The sequence below is a fragment of the Rhipicephalus microplus genome, chromosome X (genome assembly GCF_043290135.1).
Source record: "Rhipicephalus microplus isolate Deutch F79 chromosome X, USDA_Rmic, whole genome shotgun sequence".
Classification (NCBI taxonomy): Eukaryota; Metazoa; Arthropoda; class Arachnida; order Ixodida; family Ixodidae; genus Rhipicephalus; species Rhipicephalus microplus.
In genome coordinates, this window is record NC_134710.1 from 107,444,335 (window position 1) to 107,462,428 (window position 18,094).

General features: G+C 47.2%; 1 protein-coding gene across 1 annotated transcript in view; it reads right to left on the bottom strand.

Moving 5' to 3' along the window:
- Window positions 1-9,988: 9,988 nt before the first annotated feature.
- Window positions 9,989-18,094, bottom strand: part of LOC119175678 (uncharacterized) — a 33,471-nt gene continuing 25,365 nt past the window's right edge. The window contains exon 5 of the mRNA XM_075881258.1: window positions 9,989-12,575. Coding sequence (XP_075737373.1) covers window positions 12,437-12,575 — 139 coding nt within the window. The 3' untranslated portion in view covers window positions 9,989-12,436. The remainder of the gene's footprint in view (window positions 12,576-18,094) is intronic.

Below are 18,094 nucleotides of genomic sequence, written 5' to 3' on the forward strand. Positions count from 1 at the left end.
AGGCGTATTCATGCCTTATCTGGGCAAGGTATCCTATCTACTACAGTGTACTTTGCAAAACTGGCCATATGGCTAGGGTCAGAGCAACTTTACTGTACGGTTGCAATTTTTTGCAGCTCTATTATGCTCTAATAGGACGCCAATATTGCATGAAATACTGTGAAAGAATTTCAATGTACGCTCCAGATGAGGAATGTTTAGAGAAGAGGAGAAGAATGGGGCAGTTTGCTTTTTGAATTAGACATATAGTACTTATCGTTGAACTCCTGGCGGTCATTTTGTTTATTTTTCAGTTAGCTCAATACACATTATCCTAATGATATTTTTATCGGTGACTGTCAGTCCCAGAAAGGGTGATGGTGTTGCATTATTCGTTCCGCATTGAAAATACGAACAAACAGCCACGTTTTTTTGTGTGTGTGGTTATTACGACTTTATAAGATCGCGGTGCAAGGTTGCTGGTTCGATTGCCGGTCGCAGTGATTGCATTGCGATGGGGTCCGCTGCGGTGGTGTATTGGTTATGACGCTCGACTATCGAACCCGCGACCTTATATATTCTGGCCGCAGTGGTTGCATTTTGATGGAGGTGAAATGACAGAAGCCGGCGTACTGAGGGATGTGAGAGCATGTTAAAGAACACCAGGTGGTCAAAATTTGACTAATGACCAATGAAAATGAAAATTTGACAAATGGTCAGACGTGACTAAATAGGTGCCATTACTTGATTTCAGTTTCGCGACTAGATGCTCCGGGCTTTTAGCAACGTGACATAGTTGTTACATGATACTACTTTAACTTTAGTAACTTAACAGGCTCACCCATCACAGCTTTTGTATTTCACGCCAGACTAATAGCCGCATGTGTTGTGGGAGCGAAGCAGAAGTTGAAGAGGATGAAGCGAGCGCATGCTGATTCATGATGAGGATCATTTATATTCGCATTACCCGGTGGCATAGCGTTTTCTATACATATACTCGAGAGAACTTTGGTGCTGGTGTCTATGGGAGCCGCAACGAACGGCGCTTCAGTGAGTATGGGAATGGTGCACTTATTTGTCTAATTTTTGTACTTTTGGCTCCAGAAGGCTTAACGTCGTTTGAAGTTGCATTGTCCCGAAAGGACAATCATCAAATATTCAGCAGTTTCACTTCACTACTTCAACCTTTTATGCTCAGCATTTCAAATAGGCTCACAAAGTTTATAATCACCCGTTCTTTCATTCTAAATAAAACCAGAACACAGCACTAAACGAAGCCGCAAGTGCGTTAGAGGCCCGCAATCACGATGACTTGACAAGTCCAAGTACTACCTAACATTCCCATGGTCGCTAAACGATTGCAGTGCGAGAGCCCACTCTAGTTAATTTCAGGAACTCTATGCCCGTCGCAACGAAAAGCCTAAATATATCTGCTATCTAAAACAATTATGTCAATTGATCATTTGCAATAGCAATTCGACAATATAAAATGGCTCGCTCCAGAAAGCACAGGTAACTGATTTATATTTACCATTGGTGATTTTTTTTCCAGCTTCTGCTAGCCCACTAACAAAATCAAAACATCTAAACAAAAAAAGGGAGGGGGGTATGAGCGTTTACTTTTGCTAAAAACTGTGCTGTCAACTTCTCAGCAACGTCATGTTCCACCTCGATCGGGCAACGGGCGTGAGGTGGCATTTCTGAGTCAATTGAGTCCTGTTTGTCAGGATTGCCTGCCGAGGCAAACTATCTTGGCAGCCCCCCTTTAGTGCGAATTTCCCAAGCATCTAGGTCATCAATATGCATGCTGGCCTACAAATGTCGCACACCCTCGTATACTCGATAATGTGGATACCATGAGTGCACTCGGAAACATAAGATAAAACAGCTGGCTTACTCTCTCGCGATACAAAATTTTCACGAGGCTGCAGGAACCCCTCCTTTCCTTGTCCCCTTTCTCGCAAACCACCCGCGTGCCCATTTCCTTTGCGTTTGTTACGGCGCAGAGCGCATTGCGAGAAAACGTACACGGCAAAAACGAACGGATCAGAAACGGGGGGAAAATAAGTCAGCCTGCATATAAGGATTGCTTAGAAAATCTAGTGCTTCATCTAGAAAATATAGTGCTTAGGAAATCTAGCGCTTCAAACTTGTCATTCACTCACCCATCAGCATCACTCTGTTTTCCCTGATTGAGCCACATTATAGCCTTCTTGCCAGATCAGGTTCATTGTCGGCTTTCTTCTGTGACAGAATTGTCAATTGGGCGAGTTTTTTTTTTTTTCAGCCGTGTGGACTATACATTTCGCACGTACACTGATCGTTCCCTTTTTCGCTTTTCTTTAACAATTTTGTGCCGAAGTTGACTCTTTAATTGATCGATTGATATATGGGGTTTAACGTACCAAAACCATCATATGATTATGAGAGACGCCGTAGTGGAGGACTCCGGGAATTTCGACCACCTGGGGTTCCTTAACGTGCACCCAAATCTGAGGACATGGGCCTACAACATTTCCGCCTCCATCAGAAATGCAGCCGCCGCTGCCAGGATTCAATCCCGCGACCTGCGGGTCAGCAGCCGAGTACCTGAGCCACTAGACCACCGCAGCGGGGCGACTCTTTAATAGCGAGAACACAGATGCACTCGTTATTAGAAATAGGGGGCACACGATTAATTTCGATCAATTGGCGCTACTTTGGTGGTCACATGACTCAATTTGCAAACACGAGGATTTGCTAAGTGCCCCGTTGAAATGCAGCCACTATGTCCGGCAATCTAACCAGCAACCTTCTACTGCATTTTTGTAACGTCATAGCCACTGAACAGCATGAGTGTTCATTCGTATTTTGAACGTGGAAGAAATAAGGCTAAACGTTTTCTTACCTTCATCGTATTCACCAATGGAACTTGTTCCATATTGGACTCAACGCCAGTTCTTGCTGCAATAACTGTTTTTCGTTCTGTTTAGAAGTTTCTTGCTTATATAGTAGTCATGTGTTGTTAGTCCACTGTAGAAGAGGCTTAATCTCTCAAAATCAACTACTTCCAGAATAATGGTGACAAAGCTAATTTCAATGGCTTCTTAATTTTAAGGTCAAGCTTCACGATTCGTATTCTAGATTATTTCGTTTGATTGACCAACCCTAAGAGGTCTTCGTCTGCGTGGTCCTTTTAATGTAGCACCGTTAGAGGTTAATCGTTGGACGTAAGACGTTAGACGTCAATATAGCACCGTTAGACCATAATTCTCCCACGGCTTTTTTTCTTTAAATTTTTCACTTTTTTGAACTCGTGTTTGTTTGTCTCGCTACTCTCAACGAATGCAGTGTCGTGTCATGCTGCGATTCATATCACGCCACCAGCAGCAGTGCCATATTTTTTATACACTTATATTTTTGTTGGGTACCTTGTTAGTCTGCAGCTATCACAGATGGAAGGATCTATGCATGATCTACAGACATATATACACTTCTAACATGATTATAGAATGAACACGTTACGGATACAGATTATACGGTCTAAAAGGCACGTGTCGCAGCAGCTGAAGACTTGAGCAGGTGCTCCTTGCACAATGTTACTCTTCAGATAACATGACTTGTGGGCGAACGCGATTACCATTGAGCGACCAGACCACCAGCTGCGTGCGTGTGCTCACTCTTTTCGATTTATAACACGTCACACTAACACGTCACACTTCGATTTCTAACACGTCATACACGGGGTCTTCTTTCGATCAAACAGGCAAGATCATGTAGTAAGCTACCGTACTGGGAGGAGCACCAGGATGTGTAGAAAGGACTGGAACTATATAGTGATGTCACAGCACTCTCGAAGCTATTGTAACTGCGCCCATGAGGACGAGTGATCGGTGGAGTACTCTCTGTATGGTGTGGTACAGGGCACCGTGCTTGGAGTGTCCTGATCAAATATGGTGTGGTAGCTGCTTATAGGGTCTCGTGAATACGCAACTGCGTTGTAGGCGGCGCCCTCACAGGGCGGCACTGCAGGCGCGTTTGACTAACGACGCGCGGCGTCGCGAGGAGCAGACGTTCCCGCGACCTTTGCCGAGAGCGCGGCTGCCGCCGTAGGCACACGGGCGCGCAATGGCATCCTGGAGAGTGGAAGGGAAAGGGGAAATGACATTCTCCAGGAATCGTTTCTGCGCCGCAAGACGTGAAGTATGGACCAGAGCCGGAGCGCACTCTTTGGCCAGGGCAAACAAAAAAGCCCAAGTCCGGCAGCTTCCGGCGCAGAGATGACATGGCAGGTTGTTTGTCCAGCAACATTCCTTTCATTATTGTGTCGGTGGCGGATTCTCGCCCCGACGGCCGCTGTTTGCGGCAAATACGGTACCGAAAATGGCACGAAGCAAGCGTGGTCCTTCATCTCAAGTGTCTCAAAAAAGAGTGCGGCCGTTTTGTTTGCAGGGGAAAACAATCACCAGGAGGCAACGGGAGGCCCCCGCATGGCAGATCGGAAGCAGATAAGCTCCGCCCGTGACGCGCGCCGCGTGAGACCGGGTCCATTCCAATTACCCCGTGGTAAGACAATGCACGAGCCTCTCCGACCGGGCCTTCGCTACGCAGCAACTTTGTTCAACTTGTTCGATTTCGAAACCACCACGAGTGTTGGAAAACCAACAAACGAGGATGACGCGAGATGCGGTTTTCAGCTTTTACATTTCCTATGCGTTGACTGAAAAGCTTTGCGTGTGAAGCACACTCTACAAAACACCCCCTCCCCCTCACCACCATATTTGTTGTATTTCTTTCATTACGACTCTCCACTACGGAGCAAGCTCAAGAATGGGAAGCTCAACAATTATTTTTCTATTTGCAAGAGTACTGTGTAAACTTTACCAAGGTCAAGCTTGTTTGTATACCACTTGAAGGGCGTCGTTATCGCAATCAGAATAAACCAATATGAACGTTTCGTGGCAATTCACTGAACTTTAGCAACCGAGTGAGACCTCAACCAATGGGATTTATTTTCACCTTTGCCCCAGCCCCGCCATATTGGTCTAGTGGCTAAGGTACTCGGCTGCTCACCCGGAGGTCGCGGGATTGAATCCCGGCTGTGGCGGCTGCATTTCCGATGGGGGCGGAAATATTGTAGGCCCGTGTACTCAGATTTGGGTGCACGTTAAAGAACCCAAGAACCCCAGGTGGTTAAAATTTCCGGAGGCCTCCACTACGGCGTCTCTCGTAATCAAATAGTGGTTTTGGGACGTTAAACCCCACAAATCAATCAAAATCACCTTTGCCCTAAGAAAAGTGTCAGTGAAAAAGCTGGCCCAGCGATAGAGGGAACCATGTTGTGCAAGTAAATGAACGATATGATCTGGCAGCATTGGCTAACACTGAATTCACCGTTGTGCAAGTTTTTGTGTTAGTGTACGACTATAAAATTTTAAACACTTTCCTACATATCAGGATATGGTCTTCCCGACAAATATATTTAAACATAATACACCATTGTTTATTCTGCATCCGTAAGTAAATGAATAATCGTGGAGGAACGCTACCCCTCAACGTTATTTTGAGTACATATAAGAAGGCCTGATTTCAGCGCTTTCCATATTTTCAAAAAGGCTTTTCTGGATAGTTGGTAGTCACACCATGAACTCATTTGAACAATGTGGTCTACGTACCATGACAAAGAGCGTGCGTTAAGAGTCTAATCTTTTTTGTGTGTGTGATCTGCTGTTTGTGACATTTCCATTAGCATTTTCAAACAAATTTCTTCTCAATCGAAATAGAGAAATACAGGCCGCCTACTCCTGGTAAAATTCATCGAGCAATATCAACAACAGTAAAAAAAAGCTTGAAAGCAATTTGGCTCTCGTAAAAACCCACACCAACGATATGCCGCAACTGTTTCTTGTAGCGACGAAAATTTCCAAGCAATGAATGATTTGTTCATCATGGAAAAAAGAAAAAAGAAAATTGCAGCAGCAGTCGCAGCTTTCAGAGGAGCTTCCCCTTCTAAGTTAGAGCTCAGCAATCATGAATCACTATTCAACTGTATAGATTATTCCATCAGTTATCAAGCTGTCGTTACACTTAGATTTTGTTGCGACCACGTGTAACGTCCTTAGTTATTTTTGTCTTGTCGCTGGGGTCGCACCGTCCACATCTGCCGTGAGAGTTTTCAGTAGCAGCAGATCTCATTGCACACTGGAGGAAGCTCACAAAAATATCTTTCTGGCAATTGAAATTTGAAACTCTTTCTGCATGGTTCATAGAATATACCACACGCCAAAAACAAAATGCAACTGACCAGGGCGAGCCAATGCTATTGCCTCGTCGTGAAATCCGGAAGAAATGCTTATATCTTGACGTGTTCTTACGACATACGGTGCAAAAACAAGAAAAAGAAGCGATCGATCTGCTTGTCGTGATTGGTCTGCAGCATGGAAATTTTCTATAGCGAACTGGTTCTATACACCTCACCATGTTACTAGTTTTGCATGTCACAGCAGGTGCCACGAGGTTCTTTGCATTACCATGAGTTGGTGGCCACCGCCGAAATACGCGTCTTGGTCACCGTCAAGTGTGCACTAGCTGGTGGTATTCACGACAGCGCGACTTAAAGGAAAATTACCCTCTATTTCCTTCTATGATTACTAATTGCTAATCGACACGGTCCACTCCATTAAGGCAACAGCAGCGCAGAAGCTGCCGAAGCTTCCGGCTGATAGCGCGAGTGTGCGAAATATATCGGCCTTGCCTTTCAACACCGCAAGGACAGTTTGGCTAGCCAATTTTCGGTGGTCCGGCTAACGCTCTATATCAACATTTCCTTCCCCGTATGACAGTGAGAAAGGTCGCGAATATCCGGGAAGGACGCGTTGTCACGCAAGATGACAGCCACAACGGCGCGCCGCGGCTCCTGCCTGCGTGCAGTTGGGAGAAAGCACGGCGGCCAATTAGGCCAGCCCTGCGGCGGCGAGATTTCGCGAACGCCCTTCTCGGAGCAGCAAGACGCACCGGCGGCGCCCTAATGCAACGGTTAGCAGCCGACCCCGGGCGGCCCCTGCTCCCTACAGATACAATTTGCGGCAGCGGCCGGGCCGGACCAAGAGCCTCTCATTTTCACGGCAGTTAAAGACGCCTCGTGGCCGCTTGTTGGCAGCTTGTTCCTGCTATGATCCCCAGCGGCGTCGCCTGTAATCACTCGCTTCCTGCGTCGTTCGTCAACAGCGCTGCGGCATCGAACTAATTGGAAAATTAGAACGCGGTGCGACGGGAGGGCGGGGAGACGCAGCTGAATGCGCAACGCTGCTCTTCGCGCCTTGGCGCTACCGCGAGTATCCGGCTCCAAGTCGTGCTCGGCCGCCCAGGAGCCGTGGGTGCGAACTCGCTTCCCTTCGCCTGTTGCGGCGAGGAGGCACTGGTATGGCTGCATAGGCCGCGACAGAGCGGCGCGCGTGCGTGCCCATATGCGCTCCCCTCGCGAGGTGGTCAGGAAATGCGGCGTCACGAAACCATTCGGTGAACCGAACATTGTTTAGCGGGCCTGTTAACTTTCAACTTGCTAGTAACGGCTCTGGAATAAGGCAAAAAAAAAAAAAACTACACATGAAGTTATATTAGTTGTAAACCTATTGCGGCTATTACGAAGAATGCTTGCAGCCCACCAAGTGCGAAGATCGCAGGCGTCACGAGGATGGACCTGCTGAGTAGCGTCACATTTACCAACCTCCTCTGCGGCTCTCCGCGAGATCGTCAGCCCTGAACGGTGCAACTTATTGCACCCACAGGTACATTTAAAGGTGTGTGTGTGTGTGTGTGTGCGTGTGTGTGTGCGTGTGCGTGTGCGTGTGCGTGTGTGCGCGTGTGTGCGTGTGCGTGTGTGTGTGTGTGTGTGTGTGTGTGTGTGTGTGTGTGTGTGTGTGTGTGTGTGTGTGTGTGTGTGTGTGTGTGTGTGTGTGTGTAATCAACGCCGCAAGTGATCATGGTACTTGCTGCTGGTAAACCAGTCGGTCGAAAGAGGTCGCAAGGACTTGCTGGCTGGGGCCACAAGGACGTATGACACAAGGAATCCAACAGAAATAAATTTCTTTTGGCTCCACATGCATTTCACTCATTCATTTATTGATCGATGTTCCAAAGTAACACAGAAGAAACGCTACTGTTGGTAGTGGGCAACGGGTTGGTTCGGAGTGCATGGAGCATACCCGAGTTGGCCAACGATTGAGTTTATTATAAGTTGAAGCTGGTTATACATAAAGGTTTAATTTCATAACTCCAAAGCTGAGACTTGTAACCCGAAGCTCCGTTGTCAGCTTTAGCCACATGGTGTTATCTCTAAGTATTGCCTCGCACACATCTTAACCAAAACAGCGGGTGCGATATCAAAAGCCTTGTCTTAATATTTCTTTTAAAAAGTTGGAGACGACAATATGAAAAGATTTAATGTGCAAGGAACGCAAGAATGAATGGGTTGTAGATTTCAAAGACAGTGTTATTTCGGCGCTCATCCCATTTCTAATACAGCGCTATCATTATACATGAGAAATTTAAGGGCTTGATGTCAAAAAAACACAACAATTATACTGCGCACTGTAGTGTACGGCTTCGCTAATTATGACCATTAGGTGTTCTTTAATTAGCACTGACATCGCACAGTACTCGAGCCTCTAGGAGGGTGTTATTATGGGCTCAGTGCAGGAAGCTGTTATCTTACCGGTCACTACAAACACACCAGACATGACGTCTAACGGTTGTTTATATATCGCAGCATGGTGAGGTTTTCGGGCTTCTGACGTAGGACCCATTTTCGGCGAATTTCAACCCAGGGGTCAAACACTTGCGACTCGACTATATCACTAAGTGGGATCTTAATCTCATGCTCAAACCCCCCCAAACAGTGGCAGGCCTGTGATTTCTTGTTACAATACCTCTAAAAAATTAGTCTCCCAAAATTGTTTTAGATCTTCAAGCGACGGTAGAATTACGCTGCATAATGCGAAGCTGGGTACGGTTGATGCGTTAGGCCAAGCGCGTATCTATCTTGTTACCACTGGCTTCTCGGAAAATTGGTTTCAGCGCTACAACTTGCTGCTTCATCGTCGGTAACAACAAAAATTGATGTGTTTAAAAATCAAAATGTACGTTCGAGAGTAAAAACAGATTTTAAAACTAGCCAGCCTTTACTTTAGTTGGATGAGGTTTGGATTTCAAATAAGAACTTTGCATAATGCAAGCCTGAATTCGCTCATCGTCTTATCTCTAAATGTCATGAACAGGTTTGCTCGCTCATGTAAATTAACATTTTTTTTACTTTTTCACCACTGTCCTGTAGAACTTAAAACTCCTTTCGCGCTGCGTTTCATGTACACACATAAATGTCTGTGGCTATAGGCATGCCTGCAAAAGCGCCTGGATTTCAGCAAGAGATCTTTCTCTCCCCTCTGAACCAGGCATGGTCTAACAAGCTAGACTGAAAGCAAGGACATCAAGCAGGAGTCCGTTCATGAAAGGGTGCGTGTTTAAATTCTTTATTCGAAGTGAACGTACTTATTTCTCAAACAGACAGCGACGGGTCAAACAGTCGCACTGCTTGTTGAACACACCATGTAAGCACGTGAGCATACTTCGTCATCAAAACTGCGGCAATTAGTGCCTTTTTGCGAGATCACAAAACGTGCGAATTATAACGTAGAAAACGGACCCTAGATACCTCGAAATCACCGCTTGTTGACTTCTTTTGAGACCGGCTAGCCGTGAAACTACGAACAATGCTTTACTCAAAGCTTGAGGTTCGCTTTCACAGAGTAGAACACGATAACGTAACTTCATCCCGTTAGCATAATGAACTCAATCGCTAGCTCAGCTCCAGTCTCCCCTCCTCTAGCCTCCCCACCACTGACCTTTGGTCCTCCCTTTTTCTAATGAAAGAACTTATCTTAAAAGAGAAATACCATTGGGATGAAAGGAGCAGCCATATACTGCGCTTTGAAAGTATTTCAGTGCCCTCCAATGGTCAAGACTAATACGGTACGTGCCACCCACCACGTCTTCCATACTATCTATGTTGTTTGAAATACCTGGTACCAACCCCAGTCTAATAAAGAATATTTGATTGCCATGAAAATAAAATTCTGACGCTTTTTTTCATCGTCAGACTCTATAGAGCTGGAAAGAATAACAATACCCTAACTGTGGGATGGGAGAACAAGCACGTTAAACGCAAGAAAGAAAAAAAAAGAAAAAAAACCATATAAGTCATGTTTTCTGCAGCCTTGCCGGCCTGGCAGAGATTTTACTGCGTAAAGCCACTGTGAATCAACAGTACAGTTCAGCGATTGAGATGCCAAAGCAGCGATTGAGACAGAAACGAAAAGAAACCGATGTGGAAGCATGCGGAGGAGCTATAACTTTGTTGAATTCATGTTTCTGATCTGACATGGGTATCAGCTGAGCAGACGAAATGCAGGCCTTCACATGGGAAGAACTTGGTTAACCCCTAGACCCCGAATGCGAACACTGCGCAGCCATTCGCGAAAAAAGGGGGAGTAAATGCCAGCGGCGAGGCCTACACAAACGAAGTTCTGGCGGCACGCGCTCCCAACACAACGCGTGCGAGCACTTGCGAAGTCTCGCTGTTCACGTTCGCCGAGACCCAGTCACGTTTAATCAGCAGAAGGACGTCCAGCTTGTCACGTCACCAGGAGCCGGCCCAGCGAGTGGCAGGCAGCTCACGCTCGTAGCTGAAGCTCCGGCCGGCCTAGGCAGCAGCCCCGCCGCGCGAGTTCGCGTGACTGCACGCGAGGGTGCCACGCCGCTGGCTTTCCTCGCAAAGGCGACTGCTACCCCTCAGACAGCTCAATTCCACCTTTGAGCCACGCGAACGGGGGGTGAGAAGCGCCTCTGTATCGCTTTGTGCTCACTCAGTCAAGGGGACTTTATCGGATCGAGCAAAAGGCAACACCTTAAGGGACACCGCATGGACAGCCGTTTAGGCGGCCCAGAAGCGAATGGTGGCCACAATAGTGAGCGTAACAGCGGTCGCACCGTTCCCAGCGCACATTCATTCATGCTCTCGTGCTTCCACCTTCGCCTCTTCGCACGAAGTCTTTCTTGTAAATCTCGCAAAGATCTCGAATGTTTAAAGCCCGTTCCCGTGGCTTGAAAAAAGCGAATTCAGATTCGGTGTGAAAGTGAACCCTTATACCTACTGAATACCTGGGTGATTGACATCGCCAACCCTACTGGTTGGTTATGTTTTGTGTTTGTGTTTTTTGGGCGCTGTAAGATTGGTAAAAGGAAGGCGTGTAACACCCGAGTGCTACAGATGGGTGTACGGGATCATGTAGCAGGCCCTGACAGTAGCTAGCTTGCATACTGCAGAAAGACTTGTTCGCGTGCGTTGGCACGCGTTGGGCCGAGTTTTCGTCCAACAAATTACGCACAACACACACACACACACGCGCGCGCGCGCGAGAAAGGGCGAGACAGTTTCCGAGAAAAGATGGACGTTTCCTCCGCTCGGCGCGGAGGAGTTGCACACATTGAGCAAACAGAAAGAGCCGAGCGGGGCGCGTTCTGATGCGCCAACGCAGCGGCGGCACGCGTGGCCGAACATGTCTCGTAAAATTCTGTTTGACAATGTGCCGGGCCTCCGCGGCGGCCATCCATCGCGCGTCGCGCCAGAGAAGAAATAAAGTAGAGAAGGCTCGTCGCTTACACAGAGCGATCCCGAGAACATGACGTCCGTAAATAGAGCTCCAAAAGGGACCATTGGCCGCTCTTGATGCATGCTCGCGCTGCCGACAAGAAAAGGCCGGGTCGTGTTCCTCTGCCCACAGCGCCTGTCAGTGTGGGTTCGCGCACAATGGCTGAGGGTGTGAGCCCGCGGGAGTGTCCCGCTCGGGCCCCCATTCTGGTCGCCGAGAAGGAGCGGCACCACACAAAGGCAGTCCCCGCTGATCACGTCTCTCCCTTGTCGCCGTTTATTATGGCGGCGGCTGCTGCCGGCGCCCAGCCGATAATCACCGAATCGGAAGGGGGCGACAATCTCGCGCGGCCACAGCGGCGGCCAACTTTATTCGCGGCGCAAATTAACTGCATCGCTCTTTTCGGTCCGCCGCCCGCGGCCCGGAGAGCCGCACGGCACGCTCCTCGAAGACGCGCGGCTCGAGACGCTCGGCCAATCATGCACACCATCTGGCCCACCGCGGCAGAAAAATCATTCTTACAGGCGTCGCGCATATTAGCGCGTGCAGTCTTTGCGCAGTGTTCCGAACAGGTCTAGCCTGGTAGTCACCATACGTGCCTGGTGACCCAGCGAGCAGTCTCTTGATTATTTGTCCTTCCGCTCAGAAGCCAAGAAAATGTGCGTGGCTCCGAGGCGTGCCGCACGAAGGGGTTGGATGCGACAGGCAATTGGAGCACGGCGATTTCGGTCACTGTCTGCCAAATGGAGGTAATGACACCTTCGTTACTGTGGTCAGAAGAAGGCATCGATAGTGGGACTGCGGCGCCAGTAAATGCGCCGAACCACGCCATGCACGGCCATCAGAAAGCCTGGAAAGGTTTCGACGAAGAACCGCTCGGGTTGTTTCATCGCTTGCTGTGCCTCTGGAGACCTGCATTTAGCATCAGTGTATTAGTGGAATCAGTAGCATAAATAAATGCATGCTTTGAAGTAAACTGAGGACATACGCATGAAACCATTATATATATCACAGATAACGGCAGCAGGCCAACGTTAGTTAGTTCACTTTGGAAGCACTACAAGTAATTTCCCAACTTGTTCTGCAGAGATGCCGAGGCGGTATCTTTTATACTACCCTTCCACTGGACAGTAAGTTCCGAGAAATTAGAGCTTATGTATATACGCAATTAACATTGACACACACCACATTGTGCAGTACATGATATGGGTTGCAATGTGCGCCTTGTTGGTGAGTGAAAAAAGCAGACGCTGGTCTAAACATGGAGGGGGCGGTGATCCCCATTTCACCAGACCCCGTGAAATTTTGCATGTGTGTATACTGACAAAACGGTTGATCAAACGGTTGCTTTGGCTAGTCAGCGATTTGGGATCGACATGTTTTCACAGCGCGAAAAACCAGGACATGAGGACACCACACGGGTGTTGTGTGTGCGCGCGCGTGGGTGTGTGTGTGTGAGTGCGTGCGTGCGTTTCACGACGTATTTTTCTTGATATCTGTGTGGGAAAGTATCAGGAGGGCTAAGTTACTTACTAGATCCCTTGATGCTAGCTTGCAATGCAGTCTGAAGTCAAATGCGAGCGATCTTCAGAGACTATTATAACATTCGAAATCACAAAGACGACGGACAAAAAGAGAACCCCCCCCCCCCCCCCACCACACACATACAGGGCACCCTATGTGTGTTTTTCTCCCTTTTGGTTCGTTCTCTTCTTTGCGCCTACTATGTCGAATCATGTCATAACAACTGACCCAGTTCATCCGCCCCCCCCTCCTTCAGGGACTAGTCTAGTGATACTGCGCGGTAGGCTTGAAACAACCGTTGGTTTTCGATTAAGTTTAAGGCAACATTTTTGGCCCAAGGTTAGGGGTCTGCAGTGACTATCATCTACAACAGCCTCTCCAAGGACTAGTAAGTTATTTGGTGGTGAAATTGAAAACAGAAATCTTCCTATTACATGGTTCAAGCTCACGAAGTTTCACACCCCACAAGGATTTCGCATGCTGTTTGACTACTCTCATTTAATCGGCGTCCAGCCGCTCCTGACAGAGAACGTGACGCGGAGTAAAGCAATGGACCTTGAGCAATGGACCTTGTTTTAACGTTCCATGCTCGGGACGTACTCCTGTGAAGTGTCGAGGTTACGGTGCTGAGCTGCTGACACGAATTCTGGCCACGGCGGGCGCATTTCGGTGGAAGGCTGGAGACCCGTGTTCTTCCATTATGGTGCACAGTAAACTACTGCTGAGGTGTCGCACCTGATGCAGACAGTTACGGGGCTCACTTTTCTCTTCTTTTTCCTTCAAGAAACACACAATCAGAACACACCAGATGATCAAAATTTCCGGAGCCCTTAACAACAGCGTCCCTCACATTATCATGATAGTTTTGGGTGGTAAAAACCTTGCCATGATTATTTATTCGATTGTTTCGATGAAGTAGGCAATGCCTGCAAGCGTAGCGTCACCCTCTCCACTGTAATTGATCGCCAAATGATGGAGCTTTTTCATAGTTTCACCATTTCTTGATATTCACGACAAAACAATTTGCCATGCTTATTCTGGGTTTAACTTGTTTTCCCATTATTCATCAACCCCTTGTGAAGAAGGTCTTAATGAGCAGCAACAGTGCAAAATTATCTTTTGATGTTGAGACGTCCCCAGCTACGCCACCGATTACCAAAGAGAGGGAAGACCACTCAACCCCTTGTCTATCCTGTTCCCTCTTGGCTATGTGTCTCAATCACTTCTCACATACAGGGATTCGTGCTGGGGCCGGGAAGTAAGAGACGCTACCACCTGTTTCTGTTTACTGATTCATTTAATTTAATAGCAAGTGCAAATGGCGTACACAAATACTGTCCGTCAACGACATCTCTGTTACACGAAATTGTAACACATCAGCAAATACTCACGACACGCGAAACAGGATTCATAAGCGAAGTAACTGTGACAATACAAGGGTGCCTCAATACAGAGTAAACACACGACGACACAAATGATCAAGTCATTAATTAATAAAACCGCGCAATGTCTCAATTTGCCACCTCCTTCCCGCAAAGCTAATCTAAATAAGGTGCATAAAGTCCGTCTCACGAAAGGTCTATGTTGACGGGGGCCTCGGAGCTAATTGCTCGAGTCGGGGCTCAGGGCTTCTTCCTGGGGTCATTGTCCAATTTGTCAGCGTCTTCATCGTCTTCGTCATCGTCGCCTTCGTCGTGCCTCTCAGTGATTTCCATCTTAGCCCTCTCTCGTAACGTTCCATTCACTCGCCTCCTATCCCTAACTTTCATTCCTCATCGTATCGTCTTTGTCCCAGTCATCATCTCAACGCCTCTCATCGCTATCTCTTCGCACCGTTATCTTCCTTTTCCATTCCACCTCTCTACCATCTCAATCTCAACGCTCCGTCTCTCTGACTCCTTTCGCATCGTATCTCTGACTCTCCTCGCATCGTCTCGTAGTCCCTTTTTGTAGGACCCGACTCCACCCTACCGGGGCACCAAACCAATCGCCACTATCGACACGGCATATTTTCATGTCAGTCGGAGTGTGTCGTCTTCGACGGCCGCTCCCGTGGCCCACATCAGTAGAAAACCTTCTCCCAAACAAAGCCGAGCAAGTAACAATGTACAAACTGAAGCCTCAGGGAAAGAGATGGGCGAGCCGTTTGAAGACACTTTAATTACGGGCGAACAATGGTCCCGATGCTTCCGACAAAGTGCGTCGTCTATAATGGTCAACGTCCGGAGTTTGCAATGTTGTGCCAAAATGTTTTCAGCCGAACCAATTGTACCGGTTTCTAGTACTTGATGGCTTGATGAGCTGATGTCCAGAACGAGTCTCGACGTCTCCATGCAGCTCGGTGTCTCCCGCGAAATTATCTGTAGCCGCCGCTTCTTCGTCATTCAATGCCGCGGGTGGCCATCCGCGCAAAACTCAGTAATGAGCCCTGGAGCCACGCAGGTTGACGGAAAGTCAGACTGGACCCGGCACAGGCACTGCGGCAGGGTCGCATTCCCCAAACCAACAAAAGGTGCTCTGCTGCTCCCCCATGCCACAAATCTGAAGGGCGCGCGCGTATTATTGCCACGGTACACTGTCACACTGTCTATAGACAAGGCGCCGCCCGGTCATCGTGTTTGCGCGGGGGGGGGGGGGGGGGCGCGAGAACAGTAGAAATAATCCTTCCAGGTACTCCACTCCGGAATGCCCATTCGTTACACCGAAGGCCTTCTTTTCCTTTTTTTTAATGCGTGGGTTTAAGAAACGACCATAAACATTTTGAAAGGACTGGGGTTCAGTCCGTGTTTGCGGGACGTCACAATGTAAATGTCATGAAGGCGCTGTCATGTCACACTATAGACAAACGGCATCAGCAGATGTTAGCTTCTTGCCCGACATCAAGCAATACCAATGGCACAGTGCCATGCATACATGGACCAACGTTAATAACAATTTAAAATGCTTTGCAAGCTTCGTTCTCGCTAAGTGTCATTTTTCACGTGCAAGTAGTGCACGGTAGCGTTGTTGCAAAGTTAAAGGAATGTGGGAGTGATGTTATATCTCTTCTCTTCTCCACACAACTGACCAATGTTTTGTTCAAGTGCTCTGACGTTTACTAAATTAACACAGCAAGCAGGACGAGTTGAGAAACTTGGGTAAACGTGCAAGGCGGCACAGACAAAATACAAAGAAACTTGTCTCATATGTTTCTTTGTCCTTTTGAAAACAGCACAACAACCTGAGGAGGACGAAAGAAAAATATTCATGGGACAGGAGCTGCGTCCCGCTGCTACGTCCTTCTTCATCCTCGTATTGTTGCGCTGTTTTCCGGAAGAATACCAACAAACTTGCCCGAATCTCTGTTCTCCTAAACTTTATTTGTTTGTTCCTCGTCTGTGCCGTGCTGCACATCACCCGAATTGCATGGTGTTCACCACGTGATGGACAGGGGTGCGGTCAGCGAGCTTTCTCAGTTGCAGTCAATTTTTCTCCGTCTCACTTATACAACACTCTGGGCAGCGACCACACAGTAACGTTACCTTTACTAGCTTGTGAACTTTTGTTCCTTCAAATTTCTTCAATGCAGGCGTCAGAAGGGGATCAAGCGGGATTCGCTTGAGGTCCTTATGAAACCACCCCCAACCCCCCCCCCCCCCTCACGTTTTTTCACACATGTTTAGACGCTTTGGGGCTGCCCCGAATCTCGGCCCGTATTAACAGAATGCCTTATGTTAAAATTTTTTGGTGGAAAATACTTCAGCCAATAATGATGCGGGACTTATCATTTACGCATTTTTGCAAAGCATGTTGATCGATAAGAAAATGCACTTATGCAAGATAAGATTTGTGAATTAGGCCCATGCTACTGTGTTTCTTTACAAAATTATTTAAATTGCGATGGAGAATAATCCTTAAGGTATAACTATGGATCTGTATATGTGCATTACACGTGTGCTCTAAGCCCTACGTTGTGTACGAATTGAATTATTTGAGACGTACTCACCTTTTTGTCTCGTACGTGTTGATTTGTGCGATTTGAGCTAGCGTAGTCTAAATGTAAGAATATGGGTATTGAGTTGATGCGAAGCACATGGAGTCATGACATCAATGGCATGAGGAAAAGAGTCCTCACTTGTCTCGTTCACAGGCTTCCCATGTTGACTCTATACTTTTTTTTTGTATTGACGGATAAAGATCGCTTTCATTGATACGTTTGTCTCGTCTCAAGTTTGCAGTGATTTGCTCTCTAGATGCGATGCTGACCTTTTACTGAGTTTTAGTCATGCCACTCTTACGCTTATGTATATCGTTGGCACCTTCTTCCTCTAGTTCCTGTCTTACATGCCACAGGATAGTAGGTTTGCTATCATAAACTTAATATTCATTAGTTTTCATTACAAATTACAGTTTTCAACGGTTCGTAAAGCTGATAGGAGGGATATGGTTCTCGCCTAAAATATTGCACCTTAAAACCTTCCCTGTGCTGTGATGAAACTGGACGTAAAGTAGTATGAAATTCAGAAATTGAGACATGTGGTCCTTCAAGGAAAAAAAAAGCAAGCAAACAAACGCAGTGCCTCCAAAACTAGATAGAGGTTGGGAATGGTATCGATAGTTTTGGAGTTGTGCCATTAGCCTAGAGTATAAGTAAGCATTAGCCTAGAGATTAAGTATGCCATTATCCTGTCTCGCTGTGCAGTTGATCCTTTGTAATATATGTTCGAAGAAACATACCTGAATTCACGTATTACCAAGACAGTATGTTAAAAAAACAAATTGATGAATTGTCACAGTGTCCATGCATAGAGCGCATTCATTGTTAATTTACTCCAACACAGCCGCACAAGCGCCTCCTCAACTGTGAATTCTATTATTTTAATGCCCTGCCAGTAACAGAAATCTCAGACAGACACAGGGCACCCATG